The sequence below is a fragment of the Chionomys nivalis genome, chromosome 1 (assembly GCF_950005125.1).
Source record: "Chionomys nivalis chromosome 1, mChiNiv1.1, whole genome shotgun sequence".
Taxonomy (NCBI): Eukaryota; Metazoa; Chordata; class Mammalia; order Rodentia; family Cricetidae; genus Chionomys; species Chionomys nivalis.
Genome location: NC_080086.1, coordinates 188,851,211 through 188,874,022, shown reverse-complemented (window position 1 = coordinate 188,874,022; position 22,812 = coordinate 188,851,211). Strand labels below are relative to the sequence as shown.

General features: G+C 38.9%; 1 protein-coding gene across 1 annotated transcript in view; it reads right to left on the bottom strand.

Annotated features, from left to right (window-relative positions):
• Positions 1–2,823: 2,823 nt before the first annotated feature.
• The window catches only part of Tmem168 (transmembrane protein 168), a 39,441-nt gene continuing 19,452 nt past the window's right edge, over positions 2,824–22,812 (bottom strand). Inside the window, exons 4-5 of the mRNA XM_057789659.1 lie at positions 11,656–11,930; positions 2,824–4,817 (exon numbers count right to left, since the gene is read on the bottom strand). Coding sequence (XP_057645642.1) covers positions 4,270–4,817; positions 11,656–11,930 — 823 coding nt within the window. The 3' untranslated portion in view covers positions 2,824–4,269. The remainder of the gene's footprint in view (positions 4,818–11,655; positions 11,931–22,812) is intronic.

The window sequence follows — 22,812 nt, the reverse complement described above, 5'->3', positions numbered from 1 at the left end:
AACTTGTGGTGAGGAATAGCATTGTAGACCAAGTTTAAATCTAGACCTAGTTCTCCAGAAGATCTAAGGCCTTCCCCTCCCCAGTTATGATCATTCCATCTCCAACATGCCATGGGTACTAATGATCTTACATTTATCTTTCAAACTGCTATCCTCAATAACTTCTGTTCATGCCTATCTGTTGACTGAAGTTTCTGTCCCACACAGTCCTGCAGTCATTCAGTCCCAAAGAAATATACAGAGGCCTACATTAACATTTATAAACTGATTGGTGTAGTTGCTCAGTCTTCTTATTAATTAATTCTTGCATCTTATGTTAACCCATTATTCTTGTCTGTGTTAGTCATGTGACTTGGTACCTTTTTTGGCAAGACTGTCACATCTTGCATCCTTTGCATCTGGGTGACAACTACAGACTGCAACTTCCCTCTTCCCAGAATTCTTGTTGCCCCACCTTTACTTCCTGCCTGGCTATTGACCAATCAGAGTTTATTTAAAATTAAGTGACAGAGTACAGACCATTGTCACAGCACCTGTCAATCTGAATTCATAACTGTGATTCATACAGAGTATGGGAAAACCCATCTTATACCAGATTTAAGTCAAAAGAACTCTGTCTGCTCTGCCAAGGTAGCTATTGTGGTAACTGTGACAAATGTCCATAGCATGGAAATGTTTTTAATCGCATGAATTTTCTGAAGATTTGCAAATAGTTCTTGATAAAAATGAGGAATGGATAGAGGCCAGAAACTGCCAACTGGTAAACCTAGTCTGGTTATCTTAAGAACAGAGGTTCTCAACCTTCCTAATGTTGTAATTTTTTAATACAGTTCTTTAGTTATGGTGACCATCAATCATAAAAATATTTCCCCAAACTCCCCCCATCCTCCCCTTCTCACGTTTCTCACCACATTTCCCCTAAGCCCCATGCCACCTCACCCGCAAGTTCCCAGCTTTTGCCCGGCAATCTTGTCTACTTCCCCTATCCAGGCAGATGACTATACGTTTTTCTTTGGGTTCACCTTCTTATTTAGCTTCTCTAGGATGGTTGGGATATAGGAAGGGTGGACGCGGGAGCAGAAAAATATATATCCTAATTAAGGGAGCCATCTTAGGGTTGGCAAGAGACTTGACTCTAGAGGGGCTCGCAGGTGTCCAGGGAGATGTCCCCAGCTAGTACCTTGGGCAACTGAGGAAAGGGAACTTTCCCAGTGGGTGGGTGCACCCCTCGTGGTCCTGACTTCCTTGCTCATGTTCTCCCTCCTTCTGCTCCTCATTTGGACCTTAAGAGCTCAGTCCGTTGCTCCAAATTGGGTCTCTGTCTCTATCTCGATCCATCACCAGATGAAGGTTCTAAGGTGATATGCAAGATATTCATCAGTATGGCTATAGGATAGGGTCATTTCAGGTTCCCTTTCCTCAGTTGCCCAAGGTACTAGCTGGTCCTGTTTGGTTCTATCCTAGGTCTCTAGATGATCCTACCTCTGGGTCCTGGTCCTCCAGGCAGTGTCAGGGTGAGCTTATTCTCAGGGTATGTATAGACAAACATAGTATGTACTTATAAGTGGATATTAGCCATAAAGTAAAAGACAACCATGCTGCAACCTACAGACCCCAAAAAGCTAAGTAACAAGGAGGGCTCAAGGAGGAGGATGCATGAATCTCACTGTGAAGGGGAAATAGAATAGATATCATGGGTGGTGGTAGGGTTGCAAAAGGGCAAGCATGGGAACAGGAGGAATCAGTTTGCAGGGAGGATGAAGGCAGAGAACACTAGGAGACAGCTGGAATCTGGGAGCACATCTAGGAAGAGCTAGAAACCTAGTGCAATGGAATGATTCTAGCTAAAGCTCCTAGCAATTGGATATAGGAAGCCTAAACCAGCCCTCTCCTATAACCAGGAAGACTTCCAGTGGAGGGATTAGGACACCAACCCAGACACAAACCCTTTTGTCCTGCCTACAAGATGTGCTGGGGTAAAAGTGGCACAGAAACTGTGGAAGTGGCCAACTAATGACTGGTCTAGCTTAAAAATGTTTTAAAGGGGAAGCACTTTTGTGATTTCAGCAGGTACGCAAATATTATGACAAATTGTGTTGAAAACTGCCCCCATATTATCACTGTTTTGTCTTTTCATTCCAAATAACAACTTCACATCATCACATGGAAAATGGTAATCCCGTGGCTCTCTCATTGTTGATCTATTCTTTCAAAATTTTAGATCATAGTAAGCAAATATTTTATCCTTCTTAAAAAGTTTCTTCTTTGCACTGTGGATCACTGATTTAGATTCAATAGCTTTCATTTAGAATTTTATCCCAGAATTATTTTATTTGGGGGCAGAAATATCAACCTAAGTGGGCAGACTATAAATTTTTATTAAGTCACATTTGTATTCCAAAGATTTCTTTTTGTTGCACTTACACTACACACACACACCACACACATGGCTTATGGTTTTAAATAGCGCCATCTTTTGAATGTAACTCTAGTGCCATTTAAATACTACTACTTTATAAGAAATGAAGGATATACTTTTACATTTGGCTTTCTCAATAAAAACTATGCTTTACTTAAAACTAACTTGCTTGCTGTTGGATGAGAAATGTGAGAAGGAAATTCTGCTCAGTGTTAACTGTTTTAAGAAGCCAAGTACTAAATAAATTCAGCTCATAGCTTTTCTACATCATTATTCAACAGAATAATGACACCTCACACTAGTGCATTTAGAATATACAAATATAAACAACACAATGCTATATGCTTTCACATCAACTTGCCACCAAACATGAAACAGGCATTTCGCACGACTTCCACTTTTAATATAGTAAAATATTCAGGCACTCTTAATTTCACATTAAATGAAAATTTAATCTTTAACAAAATTTTATTCAAAGTATTAGGAATACAATATTCCAAACATAGAAATAGTCAGGCTGTAGCAATGCTGCATAGATAGTGGAATATAAGTTCCCTGGTGCTCTGACTTCTTCCTATAGAACTTCAGTTTTCAAGTTGGTAGAAAATGGTAGCTTCATTAACTCCTCTTTCTGGGGATGGAAAATGGCTTCAATGGCGAGAAGTCACATCACTTTAACAAAACTAATCTCCCAATTTATAATTCCCTCTTTCAAAGATGAAAATTTAGAATGTCAGTATTATTGGAAGGGAACAAGAAGTAAACTGTCTCTTAAGGTGATATCCTGATCAGTGCCTACTTTACCTCAACAAAACACTGAATTAAAGTTTAAAAATTACAACCACACCATTATGCTTACCTAAAATTGCCAACACGAATACTTTTTTACATAATACAATACAGAAATACAAAGAAAAATGATCTGTTCCCATCCTTTGACCTTCAGCAGAAAAGTTTACAATAGGATCTGAAAAATAATTTTCATGGCAGAGCACTAACTCCACAGAGATACTTAAAACAGAATGAACTGGTCAATGAGAAATTGCTACATTTATTCTATAATAGTACTTTGTAAAAAGAATGGCAATTTACTTGGAAGGAATTGTATTGGAAATACTACTCATTAAGAAAACATAAGTTACCCTGAGAAAGACTCTTAAAAATACCAGTATTTTCAGAGTCCCTTACTAACATATGAAGAAACAGTTTGTAGGCTCTAAACTCTTATTATTACCTACATCAACAATGTTTTCATCTCAAAGGCATTTTGGCCTTCTCTGCTGTACTGGTAAAGGTCATAGCCAAGACATTTGGGTATGATGGAGGAAGGGCACGTAGCAGTCATTATGAGCAGGTCTCTTCCTGCCCCCAGAGTTTATTCTTTTGCAAACAGTCTTGGGGTCAAACCTATGAGTCACACACATGAAGGAATCATCTATTAAGTAAATTGGTAGTTTTCTTAAAATAGTAAACACATTAGTCTATGTTCTCTAATGTATGCCTAGAAAATAAGGCTTTAAGAATTCTTCATTGGCCAGTGCAGAGAACAGACAGCTGTTTTTCTTTTCATTGAAGAGAAATGAAAACATACTTGAAAGTGCACTGCTATTTTTAACATCTCTTACACATTTACATTCAGCATTTTTATGGCCCTCTGTATACTTTTAGTACAAAATCATGCTTACCCCCAATATCTTACATATCCCATAATTACTTAAGAAAAGACAGTGAGAGCAGCTACAAAAGTAGCAAGATATTTTCCACAAATAAAAATACAGTATACAAAAAATGGCAAGTTAGTGATGAATGGTAACACAAACTCTCGATAGTATCTTTCCTTGGTGTCCAAACTAAGATTTGACAAGCTTAAAGCCTTGTCCCGTGTCCAGCACTGTGGGAAGAAACCAACTCATTTTCAATCTTTTTAAGCACCTAAAACAAGTTTTGCAGATCCAAAAAAGGTTCAGACCACATAACCAGTTTGCCAAATGCACTAACGGATATGTAATCCGAGGGAAATGTAACATCCAGTGCTTGGCTACATCACTTCCTGTTGGCAGGTGCAGCGTGTAGTCACTCCAGTGCTTGGACACGCCATACACGGCTCTCACTGTGCGGCCCTTCTCAGTCCAGCAGATGTTGTTGCTGGGGTTGCAGTTGTACTCTACCCAGTCTTTTGTGAAGTCACCCAGCTGTGGGGGGTCAGCTTCTTCGATATCTACTGTCTTCGCCAGCTCAGCTCCCTGAACTGCAATATACTGGTCATTAATCTTTCTCACTTCTTTCACCCACGGGGTTGAGTTCTCACTGTCTAAGATGATAATAAGCCGGGAGCAGAAGGAACCATTCTTTTCTCTCCACCATTCTAAAAGCGTATCAAGGCGAAGTATGTCTCCACCTGTGAACAAGAAAAATCCAGTTCAGTGGTGATTTCTGAAGTCTCTTGTTCCTTTAAAATTTTAGAATATTAAACAACAATTAACAAAAAAATGAAAGATACTCTCAAAGTGTCTTTTCAGATGATACTTTAATTTTTTTAAAAAAAATTTATTTATTTATTATACATACAATAGTCTCCCTTCATGTATCCCTGTGGGCCAGAAGAGGGCACCAGATCTTATTACAGATGGTTATGAGCCACCATATGGTTGCTGGGAATTGAACTCAGGACCTCTGGAAGAGCAGTCAGTGCTCTTATCCTCTGAGCCATCTCACCAGCACCCAGAAGATACTTTTAAAAACATACATTTATACCTATAACTTACATAAAAATATGCTATGGTAACTAGAGGAGATTGATTTCTATACCTATGTTCCTTGATTTACAATAGGGTTACATACAGATGAAAGTCATTCTAAAATGAAAACAATGTAAGCTGAAACAGTATTCAATATATGGCACCTTCTAAACACAAACACCAAAGCCTACTAACGCACTACATTCAAGCATTAGCTGTCCACCATTGTGACTGTGGCTGGCTGACACTGCCTAGCATTCCGGGATTACCACATTGCTTGTATGGTAAAGTATCAAAACATAAAATATGCTTGCAGTGACTGCATCTACTTTTTACACTACTGTAAAATTATGAAGTTGAACTACTATAAGTTAGAGACTATAGATAAATTTAGTAAAAGTAAAATTATACAGAAAAGCAAACATTCTACAGTTGCGTAGTAAAAGACAGCTCATAATCCTCATGAAAACTGCCACTTGGCTTTTATGATGATCATTCATATTATGTTTTTCCATAGTAGAAAATCAAAGGAAGACTTTGTGAAACTTTAAATTAATAGAAAATTCAATTTTATTAAATTATTACTACTGCTAATTAATTAATAACTCTCAATAATTATTTACACAAATGACACTTAATGTGAACAAATCCACACTTTTTCAGTTTTATCTCTGGGTTGCCTGCACAGCTACTGTGGTTACAGGGGTCCTACAGCTTAAATAGTAACAGAATAGTTCTTCCAGATTCTGAAGTCACCTGAATAAAAAGTACAGACTCATCCAGAATACTCCACTAAGAGAAAAGAATGTGATAATGAAAGAAATAAAGGAAGAAAAGATGGGGAGGGAAGAAGAGAGGTGAGGAAGAGGAAGAGACACATGGGCTGCTAAAAATAAAACAGTAAGTTCTGTTTACTGCTGTGTACCAGGCTCAATCACTAGAAGGAAAGTGCCACGGAAAAGTAACACTCTAAAAAGCATTGGAAAAGTAGAGTCACTACTCTACATATAGAGCTAGTTTACATTCCTACACTATACTAGAGGCTCTGCACTTTTTGCTCAGCCTGCTTGGTCTTTATGTCTTCACATGAATTTTGTTAGGTCCAAAGCAGGCTCCCAAAACGAAAGTGTTGCTGACAATGTCCTGAATGACAGACTGGACATCTAAGGCTGGACTTTAATCAGGCAAGCAGAAAAATTGCTACTAGACAAACAAAACCTAAACTCAGCATTCATCAGAAATCTTGCAAAGTGGGTTTCTGTTTGCCAGGAAAAGTCATTACTTCCCTCATCCTTTACTTCCCCAACCCCACTAGGTGACTACCTCAAACAAGGGCATGTAGTTCCTGATTAACTCAAATAAGACTGTAACAGATCAAATGCCCAGCTAGCTCCCAGGTTGTGCTAGCTCCAAGCTCACTTCTAGCTACTCAAAATCCCAGACTGTTCTGACTCACAAGCACCATCCACTACCTGCTCTGCACAAAACTCGCAAGGCTTTCTGCCATTTGCTGTGTCTCTGCCCACCCTCAAGAGCCTGGAAGGCTGAGTGCCTCAACAAATCTTTATTTTTACTCGCAAAACCCTTCTGTGGCTTCACCCACAGAGTGCTCGCTTACAGACTTCAGGATGTTTCTCTTATTTGTAAAGAATTTCATTAGTATTTAAGAGGGATTGCATTAAAATCTGTAGATTTTCTTGTAATATGGCAGTTTAACAATATTCTTGTCCCACAATATGACCATGGGAGAATTTTTCCATCTTCTTTTGCTTTCTTCAATTGCTTTCTTGGATGTTTTATAATTTTCACTATAGTGGTCTTTGTCTTCTTCAATAGGAATATTCCCAGATTTTCATTTTGTTTTTTTTTCCTTGAGTCTATTATGAGTGGGAATGCTTTCCTGATTGAATTCACTGTTGATATACAAAATCGAAACTTTGTATGCCTGTATCCTGCCATTATTTTAAGTTTTTGTCAGGTCTGAGTCTTGTGGCAGTCTTTCGTCTTTCTAAGTACAGAAAATGAAGGTACTGTACACTTCCTTCTTCAGTTTTGCGCCCGAGGCAACTGTCCTAAACTCAATCCACCCCTGGCTCTGTCTCAATGACCAAAGGTTACAATCATGTTAATTCTAGGAATCTACCACAAGAAAACAATAAGAGTAGAGGGGAACTTATAAATATTTCTTACCACCGAAGTCTAGGCTAATACAAAATCTGAAACAAGGGGAACAGAAATAAACTATAGAATAATCAGAATATTTTATAAAAAATAAAACTTACAACAATTTGAGAGACACAGAGAAACCCTGTCACGAAAAGCCAAAAAAAAAAAAAAAAAAAAAAAAACTTACAACAATTTTATGAGGGAATGTTTAGATCATGAAGACAAGCACAACACAGAAGCTTAGCTACAGAAATTATTGTAGTAGGGATTACTGGGTATTTAGAAATCTGTTTCCTTTCCAAACAGAAAAATACTTTTTTCTATTTTCCAAAATTTTTAGGTAGAGCAACTGTAAATGACAAAAGGGCTGTGGACACAGATGACACTGAAGAGGCCTGGAAAGCTAAACTCACAGCATTCTTCAAGGAAAGGAGATGTTTAATGTGTCCTGGAGTGCTGAGAATGAATACAGTTTACAACCTGGTGATCTTCTGCTGCCTAAGGACCCAGGCTCTGCCCAGATCTTCTAGAATTTATGTTTTACTTTCTGAAGTCCCTTTCCCCCTAAAACCTGGAACATTATTTCTAGACCATAAAACTCATCCCTGTGAGTGATATTATTTGAACTTTCCAACAGCCTAATTGACTTCCATGTTATTTTAGGAGCAGGCCAAATCCTGACTCCATGGGGATTTTTACTTCAGTCATTTTCCCTAGATGTACACTGCAAATATATATTACTCTCACTGCTTAAGAAAGAGCTGACCGGCTGATGGCTGGGCAGGATTTGGGGGGCAGAGAGAATGCTGAGAAGAAGGGCAGAGGTATGAGGAGATGCCATGAGATGCAGAAAGGTGCAGAATGGGCAGTATGCAGATGAGGTAAATGAGCCTCAGGCAGCACACAGATGAATAGGAATGGGTTATTTTTTCTAAAATTTAAGTTATAATAAGTAGCTAAAAACAAGCCTACAGCGATTAGCTGAGATTTCTTAATTAATAAGAAGTTTCCATGTGGTTATTTGGGAGCTGGCAATTAGGACAGAAAAGTCCCATTACACTTTAACTTGATCACTGTTAAATATCACAATTCATAGTAACAACAAAATTAATTTATGAAGTAGCAACAAAGATAATCTTATGGTGGGGGGATCACCACAACACGAGGAACTGCATTAAAGGTGGCAACATTAGGAAGACTGAGAACCACTGCCCTAAAGCAAGGAGACAAAATTATCTGTTTTAATACTAAAACTCCAAAAATCTACAAAGACTGCATATTCTATGTAGTGTGTGTTAACGTAAGGAACAAAGGCACACTGAGGTTCTCTTTCCCAAAGTAGCATTGTCGTAAACTTGATGTTAATTTGTTAACCCAAGTAAAATCTAGTGTTAATGGGTCATACTTCAAGGCTGCTGAGGAGATAGGTATTAAATTATCAGAGTTTAAAGCTCCTTGTCATTTGATTTGGAACAAATTAGAGCATTTTCCACAGGGCAGGAGTGTTCTACTCAATTTCAAGGCAAAATCAGTGTTGCAAGGTTTGAGTCAGGCAGATCTGAAGAGTGTTCATGGCCCCGGCTCAACCTGACTATTTTCAAATGAGGCAGGCTGCCCAAGCCAGGGCCCCATGGCAGTTTGTATCCATGAACATTAAGATAAGACAGGATAGTGTCATACTATACTATGGGACACCCACCATCCATTCTCCATTGTAATTTACTATCTTATTTTGTATAATAAACTTTACAACCATTACAAAACCACAAAACTTTTTGGCTAACAAAGAAACTGCATAATGGCCAATTTACTGATAGTATATTTCAAAGACTATAAAGATATTTCTCTAGAATGTTACATCTAGATATTTATAAAAATTATAATTTTATCTTAAAATTAAGTTTACATAAATTGTTCCTAAGTCTTCATGAAACTTAATACCAAATTTAGATACTATCTATTATTATCTTTTTTTTCCAGAAAAGAGAAAGGTGATATAAGTATTAATAAGCTGAATGAGTAGGATTCACTTTTTAAAAAGGCTTGATATAAATTTCAAAATATTTAAGAAGAAAATATAAAGATTCTGAAAAACATTTATATTAGGTATAATTCCTTAATGGAAGTATACATACAAGAGTTAGGCCAAAAATTATTTTTTGAACTAGCTGAGTGCTAGGCTGTGGACCTGCAGTCCCAGGCTCCACTCAGGAGGCAGTAAGGAGGAGTGCTTGAGTCCAGGTGTTAAAGACAAGCCTGAGCAACACAGAAAAATCCCATTCCTAATACTGTCTTGTAATATTTTTAAATTACAGGGATATGTGAATATCTAATAAAATTATGCCCCCTTCCACACAGGGCTTGCAAAGCTTATAAATATTATATTTACAAAAATCAGTTCTTCCTTTAGTCTGAGGTTTTATTCTATAAAGTGTTTTCAATGGACTCGAATTTTTTTATAGGTGCTCTGAGTTAAAATACATAGACGCCTCTTCCTTTCCTAGAATTGAGGTAGTCATGAAGACTCTTTTCTGGATTGTCATTCAAGAGCTGTAGGTTAGGGAAATGAATTTATAAGCTATGTTCAAGGAGTTTCTTGTATTCCCTTTTATATATCCTGATATATAAATATAATTCTATCTTGAAATATATAGATATAATTCTATCTTGAAAATGTGTGATCTACTCTAACAACTCTGTTTAACCAGAGCATGCTTGCCTGGAGTCAGGTGCCTGCTGATGGTGGGAACGTGGAACAGTGGAAAAATGTCTCAGGGGTCTGGCAGACCTGGGGCTGATCACAGGAAGTTACATGCTGCCTCTAGCTTCCACTGTATCCTCTGGAAGGCACAAAGGTGATCAGAGGACTTCATATGAAAATCAAATCTAATATTGTTTACCAAATACTAAGCATAGTAACTGATATTTAAAATATGCCCAATATTTGCTTTATTCCCAAAACAAACATTGCATTATTTCATATTAAGTTGCAAAAAAAATGAAGTTTTAAAAAAGCTGCTTTTATTTCTGATAAAGCCTCAGTTACAAGTCAGGCATGAAATTGGTGGGTTCGAGTTGGCTTAAAACTCTGCTATGTGAGGCTGTTAGCTTCTGGAGTTCTTAACTGCAGCTCTGTCAATACCAGGCTTAGTTTCTCTGACCGGAGTATAGGTATGACTGACTTTTCATCTATGAAACAAGACTTCTGACAAAAACAACTTAAAGACACTAGGGCTTATTTGGCTCACAGGTCCAGAGGCGTCAGTGCTCATGCAAGGGTGCGGCAGTGCAGAGCATCTCATACATGGCAGCGGAGAAGCGGAGTGGGGTGGGGTAACCTGGGACAGCTGGCTTTCTCTCTCCCATATTTACTTCACTCAGCCCTGCAGACCATTGCATCGCACACCTATATTCAGGGAAGTTCTCCCCAGTTCCAGGAATAATTCTATCTGGAAATGCCATCGAGCATACCCAGAAGTCTGCTTTACTAGTCTCCTGGTTACCACTAAATCAAAACAATTGGCAATAACTATCGAGCATCACAACATTTACACTTACATTTCATGACAACTCCATTACTGTCTTCATCTGAATTTAAAACTAGGCCGGATATAATTAAATCTACATGGATTATTTTCAAGCTAAAATAGGAAAATTACCTTACTTTTTCATAATATAGTCCATGATTTTCTTTAACGTAGGCATTACTTAAGGCTTCTCCTACCAGGTTCCAAGTTCTTTTATGTCCTGGGCACATACTAATCCACAAAATAAAGCCTAAAACTAATAAAATCTTTACTACAGTTAGAAAGACTTACAAATCCATGTACTACTATAAAAGCTCACTTCTCTGGAACTTCTCTTGGGGAAAAAAAACTGTTTTCTTTTCCTATATGCAAGTAAACTTAAGCTTTTCCCCTTCAGGACTCTAAAAAATATAAATGCATCAACAATCTAAACTAACACTAAAGAGTTTAAGGCTTACAATGAAACTGCTCATTCCCTGCTTTCTCTTGTTTTATGGACGTGTTTACAACACTTAAAGACTTAAAGTTAATAGTTCATCAGCTTCTAAAAGACACTACTGGTATGGAATGATTCTGAAAACACTTTAAAAGGAGATTGATCATAAGTCTCAAATCAAACACATATTTTCCTCTCTAAATACTATAAGATTTTCAAATCCTTGTTACAGTTTACTAAAATGAAACAGGTAATCTCAAAGAAATCAAAAGTAATCATATAGCCTTGGTCATCTGTGAAGCAGTGATCTGAGAACTTTATTGCCTCTGTGTGATTGTACAACAGTGAAACTGACAAAGGTGAACTTACCTGCTAGTGCCCACTCTCCTGAGCCATGGGTGTGCCCGCTGTAATACAAAACATATGTATCGTGTCTAGGTCCATCCACTGTCCGAAGTTCAAGGAAGGCTTTCAGTTTGGAATGTAGAGTATCAAAAGACAGTCCACTTGTGGAATAGTCACATCCATAGGTCTCAATCATATGATATGCAAAAAATCTTTGGATGGCATTGAGCATGCCAGTAGACCTCAAATTTAACTCTTGCACATGCTCTGGTGGGAGCAGTGTTGGCTGACCATCAGGACTGCAAAAGGAGGGGGAAAATTATCCTGATTATTCTGGTTTTAGAAAGTATTAATTATTCCATGTTACATTCTCATTTGCCATCTATAATTGATTACCTAAAAACCATAATCAAGCAGGCTAACCAAATGGCAAGTTTCTCTTCTATAACTCCTTTCAAGCTAACAATTAAGTTTAAAAAACCCAAAACCCAGTTTCTAAAACTTGTATTTCTTCTCAGTAAAACAGTAAAGGCTGAAATAGTATCTCATGAAATATATAGCACTATTCTTTGTCCCTATCCTTATTTTCTTATAAGTAACCAATATTGAATAAGAACATTTAAAAGCAAGATTGTACTAAATATTTCAAGAACACCCAAGTAGGAACTAAAAGGAAAGAACACTGTATTGTTGAGAAAATTAAACTCACATGTAAAACATGGGAAGCAAGAATGTGATTATATATTTAATTTCTGTGGTGAAAAACAGGATCTTTGTAATGTGTTCAAAATCTACTAACTTAAGGTACAATTTAAAAACAGAAGAAATCATCTGTTAACAAATATGACTTTAAAGTAGTTATTAAGACTTAACACTGACTGAAGACTTTGACCTGATTCTGGAACAAATGGTACCCTGGGGAACACACTAAACTATGTTTTATAACTACCAGAAATGAAAAGTTTTAATGTTAAGGAACAAAATTCATCACTACTCTCCTCTCCAAAATGAAATTTCCATCAGAAAATGGAAAAACTCTAAATTTTACTTCTTGTACTATCAATCCTATCCCAGTAATTCTTCAGTGTTTATTAAAATAAAATCTTTTGTATATTTTTGACTTTTAACAGTAACCAGGGCAAAAATTAACTGTGCAAATTACTATTTCCACAAATTCTCTCTGTAGAACTGTCATGACTTCCATTCTGAGACCTTCCTGAAACACATGCATTTCTTAAGAGTCCCTTCTAGTTCCAGTAAGCCTTTGATAAAAATTCACTATTAAAAATTTAGGCTGAGCTCCAGGAGACCAGTCCACAAGAGGACGGGGCAACTACATGAGCAAGGGAGGTCAAAATCATGACAGGGAAACCCACAGAGACAGCTGACCCAAACTTGTGGGAGAATAATAGGAATAGAAGAAGGAGAAGAACTCCAGCTCAAAGGCAGAGAAAAAAATATTCAAAAGAAAAAATCATAGAAGAAAACTTTCCCAACCTAAAGAAAAATATCCCTATGAAGGTACAAGAAGCTTACAGAACACCAAATAGACTGGACAAAAACAAAAGTCCCCTTGCCATATAATAATCAAAACGCAAAGCATATAGAATAAAGAATATTAAGAGCTGCAAAAGAAAAAGGTCAAGTAACATACGAAGGTAGACCCATCAGAATTACACCCAACTCCTCAATCAAAACCATGAATGCCAGAAAGTGGGCAGATGTGCTGCAGACACTAAGAGACCATGGATGCAAGCCCAGACTACAACACCCAGCAAAGCTGTCAATCACCATCAATGGAGAAAATAAGATGTTCCATGACAAAACCAGATTCAAACAGTACATATCCACAAACCAGGCCTACAGAAAGTACTAGAAGGAAAACACCAACCCAAGGAACTCAACTGCATGCACAAAAACATAGGCAACAGATAACCTTACACCAATAAAACCCAAAGAAGGGAAATACACAACCACTATTACCAAACAATAACCCCAGTAGAACAGACAATGAGAGCAACAATAAATAAATGGGACCTCCTGAAACTGATAAGCCAATAAAGCAAAGGACATAGTCAATAAGACAAAAAGGCAGCTTACTGAATGGAAAAAGATCATCACCAACCTCACATCAGACAAAGGATTGATCTTCAAAATATATAACATTACTAAAGCTTAAATCATACATCAAACCCCACACACTAATAGGAGACTTCAACACTCCACTCTCGCCAACAGACAGAAACCAGACAGAAACTTAACAACGAAATAAGAGAACAGATATCACGACTCAAATGGACTTAACAGATATCTATAGAACAGTCCACCCAAACACAAAAGCATACATCTTCTTCTCAGCACCTTATGGAACCTTCTCTAAAATTGCCTGCATACTCGGTAACAAAGCAAACCTCCACAGACGCAAAAAAATTGGAGTAATCCCCTGTATCTTATAGGATCACCATGGTTTAAAGTTAGAATTTAACAACAACATTAATAGCAAAAAGCCTACAAACTCATGGAAATTGAACAGTGAACTACTGAACCATCCCTGGGTCAAGGAAGAAATAAAGACAGACATTAAAAACATCCTAAAATTCAACGAAAATCAAGGCACAAGGTACCCAAACCTATGGGACACTGTGAAAGCAGTGATAAGAGGAAAGTTCATAGCACTAAGTGCCAACATAAAGGAAGTGGGGAAAGCTCACACTAGTGGCTTAACAGCACACCTGAAAGCTCTAGAACAAAATGACGCAGACTCACCCAGGAAAAGTAGAAGACAGGAAATAATCAAATTGAGGGCTGAAATCAATAAAATAGAAACAAAGAAAACAATACAAAGAATCAATGAGACAAAGAGCTGGTTCTTTGAGAAAATCAACGAGATGCACAAACACTTATCTAAAGTAATCAAAAGGCAGAGAGAGAACATCAAAATTAGCAAAATCAGAAATGAATGGGGGATATAACACTGAGGAAATCCAGAGAATCATTACATCATACTCAAAAATCTGTACTCCACAAAATTGGAGATGTAAAAGAAATTGACAATTTTCTGGATAGATACCATATACCAAAATTAAATGAAGTCTTCTTGTCCCACCCAGCTTGCATCCAGAACCCTTCTTCCTTCTGCCCCCTTTCCTCTTTGGGCACATAACACCATCCAGCTCAGTCTGTCTGGCGCTGGGGGCAAATCCTCAGGACAAGTAGGCAGGCGAGACTTCCTTTGTCTCTCCAGCCTGCCTGCATCAAGCAAGGTAAGGCCTTTGTTTACAAACTACCCAACCTGCACGGAGATCTGATCTAGGCACCAGGAGAGACAGCAACGGGGTGAGTTTGTGACCTGACTGGCGGCAGCGGAAGCAGCCCTGGACAGGGAACTCTGAAGTTCCTCATCCCCCACCCTATACGCCCTGGGCTCCCTGCAGGGGCTCTACACCCTGCATACTGCCTCTCTCTTCTTGTCCCACCCAGCTTGCATCCAGAACCCTTCTTCCTTCTGCCCCCTTTCCTCTTTGGGCACATAACACCATCCAGCTCAGTCTGTCTGGCGCTGGGGGCAAATCCTCAGGGCAAGTAGGCAGACGAGACTTCCTTTGTCTCTCCAGCCACCCTGCATCAAGCAAGGTAAGGCCTTTGTTTACAAACTACGCAACCTGCATGGAGATCTGATCTAGGCACCAGGAGAGACAGCAGCGGGGTGAGTTTGTGACCTGACCGGCGGCGGCGGAAGCAGCCCTGGACAGGGAACTCTGAAGTTCCTCATCCCCCACCATATACTCCCTTGCCTCCCTGCAGGGGCTCTACACCCTGCATACTGCCTCTCTCTTCTTGTCCCACCCAGCTTGCATCCAGAACCCTTCTTCCTTCTGCCCCCTTTCCTCTTTGGGCACATAACACCATCCAGCTCAGTCTGTCTGGCGCTGGGGGCAAATCCTCAGGGCAAGTAGGCAGGCGAGACTTCCTTTGGTTCACGGGCCTGCCTGCACCAAACAAGGTAAGGCTTTTGTTTACGAACTACCCAACCTGCACGGAGATCTGATCTTGGCACCAGGAGAGCCATCAGTGGTAGAGCTAATCTGGGTACCAGGATTGCCGTCTTTGGGCACGGAGATCTGATATTGGTACCAGGAGAGACATCACTGGAGCACCAGGAGAGCTATCACTGCAGGGTGCCATCACTGGGAAAGTACATCAGTAGGCAAGGAGACCTGATCCGGTAAAAGAAGATCCATAGGGGAGCATTCGGAGAAAGAGATGGGCAGGCGCCAATGCAAGAATTCACCCAACAATCTGAAAAACTATATGAAACCACCAGAACCCAGCGACCTCACAACAGGAGGACATGAACACCTTAATCATGAAGAAGTAGATAAAACTGACTTTATGAAAGTGATTGACGCCCTTAAACAGCATGTAAAAAATGCCCTTATAGAAATGGATGAGAAGTATAACAGAAAGTTTGAAGAATTGAGCAAATCAGTGAATGATACCCTAGGAAACCAAGGAAAAACAATCAAACAGATAATGGAAACAGTTCAAGACTTAAAAACTGAAATGGAGGCAAAGAAGAAAACACAAACAGAAGGCCAGCTGGACAGGGAAAATCTAGGTAAACGAATAGAGACTACAGAAACAAGCATAACCAACAGAATACAAGAGATAGAAGAAAGAATCTCAGATTCTGAAGATACCATAGAGAAAATAAACACGCTGATCAAAGAAAACAGCAAGGCCAACAAATTCTCATCACAAAACATTCAGGAAATATGGGACACAATAAAAAGACCAAACCTAAGAATAATAGGAATAGAAGAAGGAGAAGAAGCGCAGCTCAACGGTCCAGAAAATATATTTAATAAAATTATAGAAGAAAACTTTCCCAACCTAAAGAAAGATATACCTATGAAGGTTCAAGAAGCATACAGAACACCAAATAGGCTGGATCAAAAAAAAACATCCTCTCGCCATATAATAATCAAAACACAAAGCATACAGAATAAAGAAAGAATACTAAGAGCAGCAAAGGAAAAAGGCCAAGTTACTTATAAAGGTAAACCTATCAGACTTACACCTGACTTCTCTATGGAAACCATGAAAGCCAGAAGGTCCTGGATAGATGTACTGCAGAAACTAAGAGACCATGGATGCAAGCCCAGACTACTATACCCAGCCAAGCTTTCGTTCACTATAAATGGAGAAAACAAAATTTTCCAGGATAAAAACAAATTTAAACAATACGTAGCCACAAATCCAGCCTTACAGAAAGTAATAGAAGGAAAATCACTAATCAAGGAGTCCAACAATGACCACAGTAACTCAGACATCTAGAAACCCTTTACCAGCACATCTCAAAGAAGGGAAACACACAAAATCTACTACTAAAAAAAATGACCGGAGTTAACAACCACTGGTCATTAATATCACTTAATGTCAATGGACTCAACTCACCTATAAAAAGGCACAGACTAAGAGATTGGATACGAAAACAGGATCCAACATTCTGCTGTTTACAAGAAACACACCTCAACCACAAAGACAGGCACCTACTCAGAGTAAAGGGCTGGGATAAGGCTTATCAAGTAAATGGACCTAGGAAACAAGCAGGTGTGGCCATACTAATTTCTAACAAAGTTGACTTCAAACTTAAATCAATCAGAAGAGATGGAGAGGGACATTTTCTACTCATAACAGGAACAATTCATCAGGATGAAATCTCAATCCTGAATATCTATGCCCCTAATATAAAAGCACCCACGTACGTAAAAGAAACATTGTTAAAACTCAAGGCAGCCATCAAACCGCACACATTAATAGTAGGAGACTTTAATACTCCTCTCTCACCAATGGACAGGTCAATCATACAGAAACCTAACAGAGAAATAAGAGAATTAATGGAGGTAATGAATCAAATGGACTTAACAGACATCTATAGAATATTCCACCCAAATAGGAAAGAATATACCTTCTTCTCTGCAGCTCATGGAACCTTCTCAAAAATCGACCACATACTCGGTAACAAAGCAAACATTCACAGTTACAAAAAAATATTAATAACCACCTGTATCTTATCAGATCACCATGGATTAAAGCTAGAATTCAGCAACAATGCTACCCCCAGAAAGCCTACAAACTCATGGAAACTGAATAGTCAACTACTGAACCATACCTGGATTAAGGAAGAAATAAAGAAAGAAATTAAAGTCTTCCTTGAAGACAATGAAAATAAAGAAACAACATACTCAAACCTATGGGACACTATGAAAGCAGTCCTGAGAGGAAAGTTCATAGCACTAACTGCCCACTTAAAGAAAACAGAGAAAGCACACATTGTAGACTTAACAGCCCACTTGAAAGCTCTAGAAAAAAAAGAAGCAGACTCACCTAGAAGGGGTAGAAGACTGGAAATAATCAAACTGAGGGCTGAAATCAACAAAATAGAGACACAGAAAACAATTGAAAGAATCAATAAATCAAAAAGCTGGTTCCTGGAGAAAATCAACAAGATTGATAAACCCCTATCCAAACTAATCAAACGGCAGAGAGAGAATTTGCAAATTAATAAGATCAGAAATGAAAAGGGAGACATAACCACAGACACAGAGGAAATTCAGAGAATCATTAGATCTTACTACAAAAGCCTGTATGCCACAAAACTGGAAAATGTAAAAGAAATGGACACTTTTTTAGATAAATACCATATACCAAAGTTAAACCAGGACCAGGTGAACAACCTAAATAGACCTGTTAGTCGTGAAGAATTAGAAGCAGTTATCAAAAACCTCCCTTCCAAAAAAAGTCCAGGACCAGATGGTTTCAATGCGGAATTCTACCAGAACTTCCAAGAAGACCTAATACCTATACTCCTTAAGGTATTTCACAATATAGAAACAGAAGAGTCATTGCCAAATTCCTTTTATGAAGCTACAGTAACTCTGATACCAAAACCACACAAGGACCCAACCAAGAAAGAAAATTACAGGCCAATCTCACTCATGAACATCGATGCAAAAATCCTCAACAAAATTCTGGCAAACCGAATCCAAGAACACATTAGAAAAATTATCCATTATGATCAAGTAGGCTTCATACCAGAGATGCAGGGCTGGTTTAACATACGCAAGTCTATCAATGTAATCCATCATATAAATAAACTGAAAGAAAAAAAACCATATGATCGTTTCATTAGACGCTGAAAAAGCATTTGACAAAATTCAACATCCCCTTATGATAAAAGTCTTGGAGAGATTAGGGATACAAGGGTCATACCTAAATTTAATTAAAGCTATATACAGCAAGCCGACAGCTAATATCAAATTAAATGGAGAGAAACTTAAAGCCATCCCACTAAAATCAGGAACACGCCAAGGCTGTCCACTCTCTCCATACCTCTTCAATATAGTTCTCGAAGTTTTAGCAATAGCAATAAGACAACATAAGGGAATAAAGGGGATTCAAATTGGAAAGGAAGAAGTTAAACTTACATTATTTGCAGATGATATGATAGTGTACATGAGCGACCCCAAAAACTCCACCAAAGAACTCCTACAGCTGATAAACGCCTTTAGTAATGTGGAAGGATACAAGATCAACTCCAAAAAATCAGTCGCCCTCTTATACACAAAGGATATGGAAGCAGAGAGGGAAATAAGAGAATCATCACCTTTCACGATAGCCACAAAAACCATAAACTATCTTGGGGTAACTCTAACCAAGGAAGTGAAAGATCTATTTGACAAGAACTTTAAGGCATTGAAGAAAGAAATTGAAGAGGATACCAGAAAATGGAAGATCTCCCTTGCTCCTGGATTGGGAGGATCAACATAGTAAAAATGGCAATTCTACCAAGGGCAATCTATAGATTCAATGCAATCCCCATTAAAATCCCATCAAAATTCTTCACAGATCTTGAAAGGACAATAATCAACTTTATATGGAGAAACAAAAAACTCAGGATAGCCAAAACAATCTTATATAATAAAGGAACTTCTGGAGGCATTACCATCCCTGACTTCAAACTCTATTACAGAGCTACAGTAATGAAAACAGCGTGGTACTGGCATAAAAACAGAGCAGTCGACCAATGGAATCGTATAGAAGACCCGGATTTTAACCCACAAACCTATGAACAACTAATTTTCGATAAAGGAGCTAAAAGTATACAATGGAAGAAAGAAAGCATCTTCAACAAATGGTGCTGGCACAATTGGATGTCAACCTGTAGAAGAATGAAAATAGACCCATATCTATCACCATGCACAAAACTCAAGTCCAAATGGATCAAAGACCTCAATATCAATCTGAACACACTGAACCTGATAGAAGAGAAAATGGGAAGTACCCTACAACATATGGGCACAGGAGATCGCTTCCTATGTATAACCCCAGCAGCACAGACATTAAGGGCAACATTGAATAAATGGGACCTCCTGAAACTGAGAAGCTTCTGTAAAGCAAAGGACACTGTCATTAAGACAAAAAGGCAGCCTACTGACTGGGAGAAGATCTTCACCAACCCCGCTACAGACAAAGGTCTGATCTCCAAAATATATAAAGAACTCAAGAAACTAGACTTTAAAAGGATAATTAACCCAATTAAAAAATGGGGCACTGAACTGAACAGAGAATTCTCATCAGAAGAAGTTAAAATGGCCAAAAGATACTTAAGGTCATGCTCAACCTCCTTAGCGATCAGAGAAATGCAAATCAAAACAACTTTGAGATATCATTTTACACCTGTCAGAATGGCTAAAATCAAAAACACCAAGGATAGCCTTTGCTGGAGAGGTTGTGGAGAAAGGGGTACCCTCATCCATTGCTGGTGGGACTGCAAACTTGTGCAACCACTTTGGAAATCAGTGTGGCGGTTTCTCAGAAAAATTGGGATCAACCTACCCCTGGACCCAGCAATAGCACTCTTGGGAATATACCCAAGAGATGCCCTAGCATATGACAAAAGCATTTGTCCAACTATGTTCATAGCAGCATTATTTGTAATAGCCAGAACCTGGAAGCAACCTAGATGCCCTTCAATAGAAGAATGGATGAAGAAAGTGTGGAATATATATACATTAGAGTACTACTCTGCGGTAAAAAACAATGACTTCCGACCAATGGAACCGAGTAGAAGACCCTGATTTTAACCCACAAACTTATGAACACCTAATTTTTGATAAAGGAGCTAAAAGTATTCAATGGAAAAAAGAGAGCATCTTCAACAAATGGTGCTGGCAGAACTGGTTGTCAACGTGTAGAAGAATGAAAATAGATCCATATCTATCACCATGCACAAAACTCAAGTCCAAATGGATTAAAGACCTCAATATTAGTCTGAACACACTGAACCTGATAGAAGAAAAAGTTGGAAGTACTCTACAACATATGGGTACAGGAGATCACTTCCTACGTTTATCCCCAGCAGCACAGACATTAAGGGCAACATTGAATAAATGGGACCTCCTGAAACTGAGTAGCTTCTGTAAAGCAAAGGACACTGTCACTAAGACAAAAAGGCAACCCACTGACTGGGAGAAGATCTTCACCAACCCTGCAACAGACAAAGGTCTGATCACCAAAATATATAAAGAACTCAAGAAACTAAACTTTAAAATGCTAATGAACCCAATAAAAAAATGGGGCACTGATCTGAACAGAGAATTCTCAACAGAAGAAATTCAAATGGCCAAAAGACACCTAAGGTCATGCTCAACCTCCTTAGCGATAAGGGAAATGCAAATTAAAACAACTTTGAGATACCATCTTACACCTGTCAGAATGGCTAAAATCAAGAACACCAATGATAGCCTTTGCTGGAGAGGTTGTGGAGAAAGAGGCACACTCATTCATTGCTGGTGGGAATGCAAACTTGTGCAACCACTTTGGAAATCAGTGTGGCGATTTCTCAGGAAATTTGGGATCAACCTACCCCAAGATCCAGTAATACCACTATTGGGAATATACCCAAGAGATGCCACATCAAATGACAAAAGTATCTGTTCAACTATGTTCATAGCAGCATTGTTTGTAATAGCCAAAACCTGGAAACAACCTAGATGCCCTTCAATGGAGGAATGGATGAAGAAAGTGTGGAATATATACATATTAGAGTACTACTCAGCAGTAAAAAACAATGACTTCTCGAATTTTGCGTGCAAATGGATGGAAATAGAAAACACTATCCTGAGTGAGGTATCCCAGACTCAAAAAGAGGAACATGGGATGTACTCACTCATAATCGGTTTCTAACCATAAAATAAAAGACATTAAGCATATAATGTGTGATCCTATAGAAGCTAAATAAGAAAGTGAACCCAAAGAAAATCATATAGTCATCCGCATGGAGAGGGGGAAGTAGACAAGATTCCAGGGCAAAAACTGGGAACTTGCGGGTGAGGTGGCATGGGGCAAAGGGGAAATGGGATGAGAAATATGAGAAGGGGAGGATGGGAGGAGCTCGGAGGATTGGGATGGTTGGGATATAGGAAGGATGGATACGGGAGCAGCGAAGTATATATCCTATCTAAGGGAGCCATCTTAGGGTTGGCAAGAGACTTGACTCTTGAGGGGTTCGCAGGTGTCCAGGAATATGTCCCCAGCTGGTACCTTGGGCAACTAAGGAGAGGGAACCTGAAATGACCCTATCCTATACTGATGAATATCTTGCATATCACCTTAGAACCTTCATCTGGCGATGGATCGAGGTAGAGACAGAGTCTCAATTTGGAGCAACGGTCTGAGCTCTTAAGGTCCAAATGAGGAGCAGAAGGAGGGAGAACATGAGCAAAAAATCAGGACCACGAGGGATGCACCCACCCACTGTGACAGTGGAACTGATTTATTGGGAGCCCACCAAGGCCAGCTGGTCTGGGACTGAATAAGCATGGGTTGATTCCGGACTCTCTGAGCATGGCGGTCAATGTCTCTGAGCATGGCGGTCAATGAAGACTGATGAGAAGCCAAGGACAATGGCACTAGGTTTCGATCCTAATACATGAACTGGCTTTGTGGGAGCTTAGCCTGTTTGGACGCTCACCTTTCTGGATGTAGATAGAAGGACCTTGGTCTTCCCGCAGGGCAGGGAATTTGGACTGCTCTTCAGTAACGAGAGGGAGGGGGAATGGAGTGGGGGGAGGAGAGGAGGAGTGGGGATAGGGGGAGGGAAGTGGGGGGAGGGCA